The 9124-nt window shown below is 40.3% G+C and overlaps 1 protein-coding gene across 1 annotated transcript; it reads left to right on the forward strand.

The window, feature by feature from the left end:
* Positions 1-7285: 7285 nt before the first annotated feature.
* On the forward strand, positions 7286-8569 carry LOC110930636. Its single transcript, XM_022173986.1, has one exon. The coding sequence runs from the start codon at positions 7286-7288 to the stop codon at positions 8567-8569; it is 1284 nt and encodes a 427-aa protein (XP_022029678.1).
* The last annotated feature ends 555 nt before the right edge of the window (positions 8570-9124 follow it).

Below are 9124 nucleotides of genomic sequence, written 5' to 3' on the forward strand. Positions count from 1 at the left end.
GCCATAAGCTGCATCATTACCGCGCCTGTTGCGCTCAACAGTCCACCAGTCCAGAGCCCTGGACTGAAAAACTCCAATTGCTTTACGGTACGTAGATTTTTTTAGGCATCTGTTTTGCCGAAGGTGACTTCGATTGCGTCAAACCACTGGAACATGGCATTGGGTCCGTCTTCGCCAGTGAAGTTAGCAGGACCGCAGGCCTTGAATAGCTTAAAGCTAAAAGGTGCTTTCGGGGAGTCGCTCTTTGATTCAACAGAGGACTTGCTGCTGACATCATTGATCTTGCTGACGATCTGAGGTATGATCTTAGCCATTTCCTTGGCTACCAGCGAAGCGATGCATTTGTCAGCGTGGATGCGGCGAGCTGCGCGTGAGGTGTGCGATCCAAATGACGACATTGTCTGCAGCCGACATCGTCATAGGATTCAGACGAAATTCGATTATATCAGGTTTGAAAAGTTTAGCGTTCGTAAATCATCCATTATTATTATTAGATAAAGCACAGGAATACATCAAACACATAGGCACGTAGTCGCGTAGACACATAATCCACACAGGCACGTAAGCATATAAGCACATAATCCACATAAGCAAATATTTTGCACGTGTTCACCTATATTTTGCACGTATTCGCCTACATATTTTGCATGTATTCACCTATCTTTCAAGGTTCGCGAAGAGCGTTCGAGAGTAGCGAAGAGCGTTCGAGAGTAGCGAGTAGCGTTGCGAGTAGTATAGCGAGTGTCATAAGCGGGGAGCGTTGCGTACGAGAGTTCATACCAAGTTGCGGTTAGTTAGCATTTCAGGTTGCGTGCACGACGTGCTCCTGAGCTTTATATTATAATGGGAAGTGGAAAGCGATAAAGTGTAAAATCTCCAAGAATCGAGACATATAAACATATAAACACATAAAATCGATAATTCACAGAGTCAGCGAGTGCGAGCTCAGAATCGAAACAGAGTGTGCCCTGGGTGTTAGAGCATTGACTACCCAAAGTGATTCGACTATCCACAACGACCTCGAGCACACGCTTGGCCTAATAGACTGTGCTCTCGCCAAAATATGGCGAACGGCACACATTTATTCGGTTAATACGTGCATCGAATCATTGGAATCCATCGAGACTTTGGTGAGAGTTTTATAAAAAAATCAAGGAGTGGAACGCGTTATTAAGATATGGGTTTCACCCCTAACTTAACAACTTACCCCAAGACACTCAGTTATCAAATAGATTTGAGAGTTAAAACAGATAGAGTGGGAGAATTTCATCAAGAAATGGATGTCACTCCTGCCTCAATGAAGATTCTCGTGCCGAGAGTAAAAATATGCGTAGAGTGAGTGATCTTTTCGAGAGTTCTTGGTTTTCACACCTAATCCTGATAAAATTGCTCTTTTGTGTAATGCGAGCGTTTTCGAAAACGTGTGTATTGTGTCAGCCTTAGGAAAGGCATGTAGTGCTCGACCTTAGGAAAGGTCGTCTTTGCACGAAGCTGTACTATGCGGTGTTCGCACAAAGAGGTAGTTTTTTTTAAGCGAGTTCGAACGAGAGTAAGCTCGTGCAAAACCCCTACTGGGTTCGCACAGAGCGGTCTGTTGGTACTTAGACTATAGACTAGGTCAATCTTAAGACATCAAAACCCGGACTAGGTCGTGTCTTTCCTAATTCCCTATAGTTATGGCTCTGATACCAATCTGTCACACCCCAACCGATGGCGGAAACATCGGGGCATGGCACTGAGCGAAACAGATCGTTCACGAGTATCCATAACAACTATTAATGTCATTATATTTAACGTTTCATGTCCCATACCATCAAACATATAAAGAAAAACAGTTGTTACAAATATCAGTCTCATAAACAAATAAATTGTTCCGACAACTCAGATTTCTTATTTGGTGGGTTTCTAGACTTCCTACTCCATTCATCACAGCGTAACATAGCATCCTATCAACCTGTCACATACGTTAAAATAAAGTTAATACATAAAATGTAATGGTGAGTACACAAGTTTGAGTAGCATATAGTAGCGAAAGCGTTTACGCATAACCAGCATGTAACACGTAGAATGTGAATCAAGTAAGCTATCGACAATGACGCATGCAACCGACATGACTGCCAGTTGTAGAATGCGCAACACATTTTCACCACTGTGAACATGTGAAGTAAGGCCCTTAACAACCCCTGAAAAAACAGGTGCTGAGTCCAAACTATAGTACTATTGTTGCTAAGGTGTCAGGCAAACAATCACTGTGTAAACATAACATGCAAGCATTCATTAAGTCACATATAACATGCGAGAGCGGTTAGCATTTAAAAGTGTTTGCATTGCGTGTTGATGTGTTTTGATAGAGAACGTATGTAATACCCAAAAGTGCGTTAAGCGAAAAAGGGTTCGAGTATACTCACGAGATGTGTTTGAAACACAGCCATGAATTGGATTGAAGGGAGCGCGTTGGAGTTAGCCTATGCATAGAATAGTAGCGTAAGCATTGAACAGCGTGTAAACAGTGCGTCGGATGCGATAAGTGTCGAATGGTGAGTCGAACGGGTGAATACCCATTCGAATGAGTGTGGGTGTTTGTAAATTGTTTTGAAAACTTTTGAAGTTTTTGTTGTAGTATTTAAACAAGTCGTCCTATCGGATGGTTATCCGGACGGATGGCCATTCGATCGGATGGCTATTCGATCGAGAGTTTGGTAGTTTGAAGTTTGATCAAATTGTTTTGAACAAGAGATAGTACATATGACAAGTCACCTGATCGAATGGTCATTCGATCGGATGGTCATCCGATCAGATGGCCACTCGAGAGGGCAACCTGTTGCTTTGAAAAATTTTGTAAAATTTTCTAAGTTAAAAAGTTTGAAGTTTAATGGAGACGACGTGACGACGTGTTAAACAACGGAAACCACACCATGTCCAGCTCACCCGATCGGATGGGAATCACCCCATTCGATCAAAATAACTGTTCTTGTTGGGATTTCATGTTTAACTCGTGAGTCGGTCATCTCCCTGGTGGAAATCCGTTTTCAAGCTGGCTCTCAACTAGAAAATGAGTAGAGAGTCTGAATGAGTATAGATTCCATTGGTTTTGAGTGAAAAGTGAAGAAAAGTTGAAGAAAAGTTTGAAATCTGTTGAAAATGTCGAGATCTTGTTCAGATTTGTGATTAAATGTGTGGAAATCCTTTAGATCTGAACTAATCTTGATGAGATGACGTCACACAACAGATTGCATAAGCAACTGAGATGATGTCACCTTCAAGGGGTCCATATCAGGTGATTTCAAGATGAAAACCCGTGATTTTGATGGAGAAGATGATGAAGAAGTGTGTAGTGATGATGATTGTACAAGATTTGAGGGGAAATACTTATGAAATAGCCTTGAATCGAGAGAAATAGTGCTTGAAAGTGACTTGAGGGCGTGCTGGTCGAATGGAGCTTTCACATCAGTGATGGGACGTGTACGGTAGGTATTTATAGGCTGAGAGAGGTTAAGGCGGTGCAAGACATGAGGTGTTGAATGCGCGTCCGGTCGGATGGCCATCCGATTGGATGGTCATCCGGACGGATGTCCATTCGGTCGGATGTCCATTCGGACAGCCGTGTTGTGCGAGTTAGTTTTCCAACTTTCATTTCGTGTGTTAAGCATTGCGTTGCGTTTTTAAGCGAGTTGCACGTGAGCGTTGCGTTGAGATAGCCACATAACATTAAACAATTAATCACACAAATAACACACATAACACATAAAATGGATAAAAGTAAAGCTGCATTTCGAGTTTGCGTTGCGATTGCGTTGAGATAGCGTTTAATATAAACAAGCGATGTAAAATGCGATAAAAATGCGTCTTAAATAGCATGCATTGTAAATAGCGTTTAGTTGTGATAACTGCGTTTTGAATAAAAGTTGCGAACGCGTTGTAGAACGTAGTTTAAAATAGTCAACCCTTTGCGATAATCGAAATCTCGAGAGTACAAGTCAATTAAGGAAGAAAAGACAGATGTAAGTAATGACCCGGAAAGTCGGGTTGTTACAAGAGGGACATTCAGTTTTGAGAGAGGGAGAGAGCTTATATTTCTTTTATTTTTCTTTTTATTGCAAACTAGTCCCTAAACACAAGTTGTTTTACATAATAGTCCCTAAAGAGATCTAACTAATAAATCTAACTTGTAACACCCCAAAAAGGATTTATTAGACACATGAGTTAAATAAATTAAAGATTTAATATAGTTAATGAAAAATGTTATAAGTACTAGTAATAAAATGAGTTGTGAGTAAGTTATATAAAAGAAGTAAACTAAAAGGGGCATTTGTGAAAAATTGATGTAATGAAAGGATTAATAAAATAAAAACCCAAAATTTCACACCCTGGGTGTGCTGGGTTCGATCAGAGCAAAGGGAAACAAGGGGGAACCCTTGTTCTTGCTAAATTAAATCAATTGACAACAGATTTCAAAGATAATCAGTTACATGTCTCAAATTTTCGATCATCTAAGCATACCTAGTGAAGTGGTAAGTCGAATTTCTTGATTTGGTGAATTGTAGAAAGAGGGTTTCAACCCAATCATGAGTTTGTGGTATGATTTGTGTAAGTTGGATGTTAGGGTTACTCCGTAGAGTAGAAATCATGTTTGATTTTAATTCAATTGAAAGATAATTGCATAAACCCACTTGATGAAAAATTAGAATGAAAGGATGATCAAGTAGAAGCAAATATGTGTAATCTTGATATATGATCTTGCTTGTAATACATGAATGTTAGACAAATTGATGTAGAATAAAAGAATTATATGAACTAGATTGATTATCAATGATATATAAGATGAACTAGTAAAGTCATGCTTTGAATACTTGTAAATTATGCTTTATTAATGTGACGCATACTAAGTGTTTGATAAAATGCTTAAGAGAATAAATGTGTGAAATTCTGAAAATTAGTGATAATGTTTGTCACTTGAAAATGAGAAATTTATGTAAATGATGGAATAAAAGTGTTGGGCTAAATGAATGAATGCGTTTAATGTAGGCTTGAAAGAAGAAGGCTCAAACACTAAGAAAACGGGAGCCTCACAAGATCGAGGTACGTTAGTGTACATCATATTCTATAATGTTGTCATATGCATAATAGTCTCAATTGAATTGAGTCGTTATGTTAAAATTGTGAGATTTGAAAGGTATGGTTCTTCGAAAGTAAAAGTAAGATCCGTCATAAACGGATTGTGAGGAATGAATAAGTTACGAAAGATAATGCATCATATCTGGTTCTTTTAGTTGAACCGGGTATGGGAAGTTAAGTGTGTAACGAATGAAAGTCTAATCTATCCGTCCTTCTCGGATTGGAGTGTAAGTGTATGTAAAGAATATATTCGCTCGTCATGAACAAATCGAATGGAAGTTATGTTAGAAATACTAGTACTCGTCGTTAGCGGGTAAGTTAAGAAAAGTATGTTAGTCTCTACATTAAGGCGAGCATGTAATGAACCGTCTAATGGTTAAGTAATGCAATTGAATGATGTAAGGCCGTGATAGAAACGAATCGATTTATTAGATAATCTTTGTTAGTGACGAAATGCTAACTTATTTGTTTATGTTGAATGTAGGTAAATCCTCATCTTAGGCGACTTGGCAATTTGGAGTGAACACACGCACATGCTATGACCATCAAGCGCTTCCGCTATTTTGTAGTAAAATTATGGGTCAAAATACTCTTTGTGTATAACCTTGTTAGTAGCTATACTTTTTAAAACTTGATGTTATGGTTTTTGGTCGCGTTTGTCAAACAGGTTATAGACTTTTTATATAGATGATGGTTAAAACAGGGATACACTCGTCGTATGGACGGGTCATGCCCAAATTTTGTTAATGTTGCGCATAAGGTTATTAGTATTTTTACCTTTCAATTGTGAAAAGTTTGGACGTTTTTAAAAGTTTACGTTTCTAGTGTCTTTTGGTCATCATTTCTAATAGACACAAACGCGGGCCTTACAAGTTGGTATCAGAGCCGAGGTTTGAGGGATTCGAGCACAAGTAGTAGTGCTTGAACTCAAACCGACGGCTCGTTCGAAAGTGTGCTTACTCCAAGATCGCCAATGAGGTAACGTTTAAGTCGTATATGAATGCAAGTATGTTTATTATGTGTATGATGAAAATATTAAGTTAGATACACAGGGAGTAATATTGGGAGGTTAAATGGGAAGTTTCGGGGACCGAATGGTTGGAACGGACCTAAAAATGGTAAAAAGCACTCCAAAATGGTTCTGCAGCGTTTCAGCAAAAGAGAGGCCGTCGCCGACGGGCTGTAAGCCGTCGCCGACGCCACCTTGCTTGCCGACGCCCTATTTAACTGCTTATGGGGAAGTGTGGCTGACGCCACTTTCCAGGGCCCGTCGCCGACGGGAACCCTGGGCGTCGCTGACGGGTTGTGTAAAGGCAATCCGCTGAAAATTTTTGTTTTTCACACTTAGAGTTACCAGGTTTCCCGAAAGCCTATTTAATGATTACGTAGGGTCCATATAAGGCCTAATAGATGTATGTAACCACAATTAGTGGTTACGATAGAATGGATTCGTAAGAGTCGAACGTGATGAATCGAATGACACGAGATGAGTTATGAAATTTAAAAGAGCAAAACAAATTGAAATGTAAGAATGCGAATTAAGTAAATGCAGACTAAGGAACTATGATATAGTGAAAGCTTATGATTCGTATTAAACGAAAACATGACATTGTGTAGATGGCTGATGCAAGAAACGTTAATGATGATGATGATATGGCTCGTCAAGAAGCACTTAATAGCAAGGTCACAGAAGTGGCGGAAGGGGTTATGCAAGCTAATCTTCCATGATTAGCTCAAGAAGTAGAAAGCCGGGTGTTGGGAGTTGCGGATGCCATGATGACTAGCAAGATCGAAGAATTGAAAGAATTGATTCAGGGATCTAAAGGTAAAAGCAAATAATGACGGTGCACGTATAAAGATTTCATGGCATGCAATCCTGCAACGTATGATGGTAAAATTGATCCGATCGCATGCAAAAATGGGTTTCAAACATAGAAGCGGTATTTATATGAAGTCGGTGTGATAAGGAAGACCAGGTGATGTTCACTACTGGTCAACTCACTCTTCAGGCAAAAGATTGGTGGGATGCGCATAGTAAGGAAGCTGGGAGGACAAGCTACAAGGGATGACTTGGCAGGAATTCAAGGAACCTTTTATGAGATACCACTGTCCTCAGTCAGCCATTGATAAGATTTAGGAGGATTTCTTACGCCTCCGATAGAAAAACGAGATGATAAACGAAATATCAAACACGTTCATGGTTAAGATGAAGTTTTGCGGAGACTTTGTGAAGACAGAAAGAATGAAGATCAACCGCTTTTATGGTATACTAAAGGCAGAATTTAGAGAGTTCATCACTCCCTCAAAGTGTGAAACCCTTGACGAGCTCATCAATCTGGCACGGGATAGAGAAATTGAAATTAAGAGGCAAGAAGAACGTGGTGAAAAGAGGTCGATAGAAAAGGGGACAAATGCAAGTCCATCTAAAAAGGTGAGGTTCCATGATCAGGGAAGGAAAGATAAGTCGAAGGGTGGTATTACTCCTTGCAAGACATGTGGGAAACTCTATACTGGGGAATGCCTTTTGGGCAAGACGGGGTGCTTCAAATGCGGTGAAGAAGGGCATACATCCTACAAGTGCCCTAACAACCCGAACACTTGTTTCAACTGTTTCCAGAAAGGGCATGTTAAGTCGGAGTGTCCTAAACTTCAGCAAGGATCAAAGAAGGAGGGAAAGAATGATGGAAGCTCTAAAACGAAAGGGAGGATGTTTCAAATCACATCCGAAGAAGCCAACTCTCATCCGAACATGGTTTCAGGTATTTTTCTATTAAACTCCATACCGGTTTATGTTCTGTTCGATACCGGGGCCACTATGTCGTTTATTTCGAATGAAATCATACAACATCCCTCATTTATGATTGAACAAATGCCGATACCTTTAGAAGTAGAAATAGCCGATAGTAAGAACTATGTGTTACACGAGATTTGTAGAAATTGCAAGTTCACTATAGAAGATGAAGAATTCGATATCGACCTCATACCTATGGTTTTGGGGGAATTTAAAATGATAGTAGGTATGGATTGGACGGCACGATACCGCGCAGATATTAATTGTGAAAATAAGGTAAAGCTTGTCCAATCTCCAAGTGGAAGACAACTGAGTATTCAAGGGGAGAGAAATGTGGAAATAAAATTGTGTACCCTTGTTCAAGCCGTTAAATACGTACTTAACGGGAGTAGGGCATACCTAGCTTATGTAGTAGACGCTCGACAAAGCCTCCAGAAGCTTGAAGATGTTGAGGTCGTGAACGAATTTCCGGATACATTTCCGGAGGAATTGTCGGGACTCCCTCCCGAACGAGAAATAGAGTTTTGCATCGAATTAAATCCGGGTGCAAAACCGGTAGCGAAGGCTCCCTATAGATTGGCTCCCACCGAGATGCGGGAGTTAATGACACAATTACACGATCTACTGGATAAGGGCTTTATACGCCCGAGTGTGTCGCCTTGAGGAGCGCCTGTCTTATTTGTTAAGAAGAAAGATGGGTTGAAGCGCATGTGCATCGATTACAGAGAATTAAATAAGTTGACCGTGAAAAACCGCTACCCTTTACCTAGAATTGACGATCTTTTTGATCAACTACAAGGGGCGAGTTGGTTTTCTAAGATAGACCTGCGTTCGGGGTATCATCAAGTTAGAATACGGGAAGAAGATATTCCAAAGACCGCGTTCTGAACACGATATGGGCATTATGAATTTTTAGTCATGTCCTTTGGATTGACGAACGCGCCGGCTGCGTTTATGGATCTTATGAACCGGGTATGCCGACCCATGTTAGATAAATCTGTGATCGTGTTCATAGATGATATTCTAGTCTATTTGCGAAGCAAGACTGAACAAGCGAGACACTTGCGTGAAGTACTTGAAGTTCTCCGTAAGGAGAAACTTTACGCAAAATTCTCAAAATGCGCCTTTTGGCTCAGAGAGGTGCAGTTTCTCGGCCACAAAATAAACTCGAAAGGTGTCTTGGTTGATCCATCGAAGATTGAGGCAGTAATAAGTGGG

This window comes from Helianthus annuus, chromosome 1 (genome assembly GCF_002127325.2).
Source record: "Helianthus annuus cultivar XRQ/B chromosome 1, HanXRQr2.0-SUNRISE, whole genome shotgun sequence".
Taxonomy (NCBI): Eukaryota; Viridiplantae; Streptophyta; class Magnoliopsida; order Asterales; family Asteraceae; genus Helianthus; species Helianthus annuus.

Coding starts and splice junctions, on each gene's coding strand:
- LOC110930636 (XM_022173986.1), top strand. CDS start 7,286: ATGATAAACGAAATATCAAACACGTTCATGGTTAAGATGAAGTTTTGC.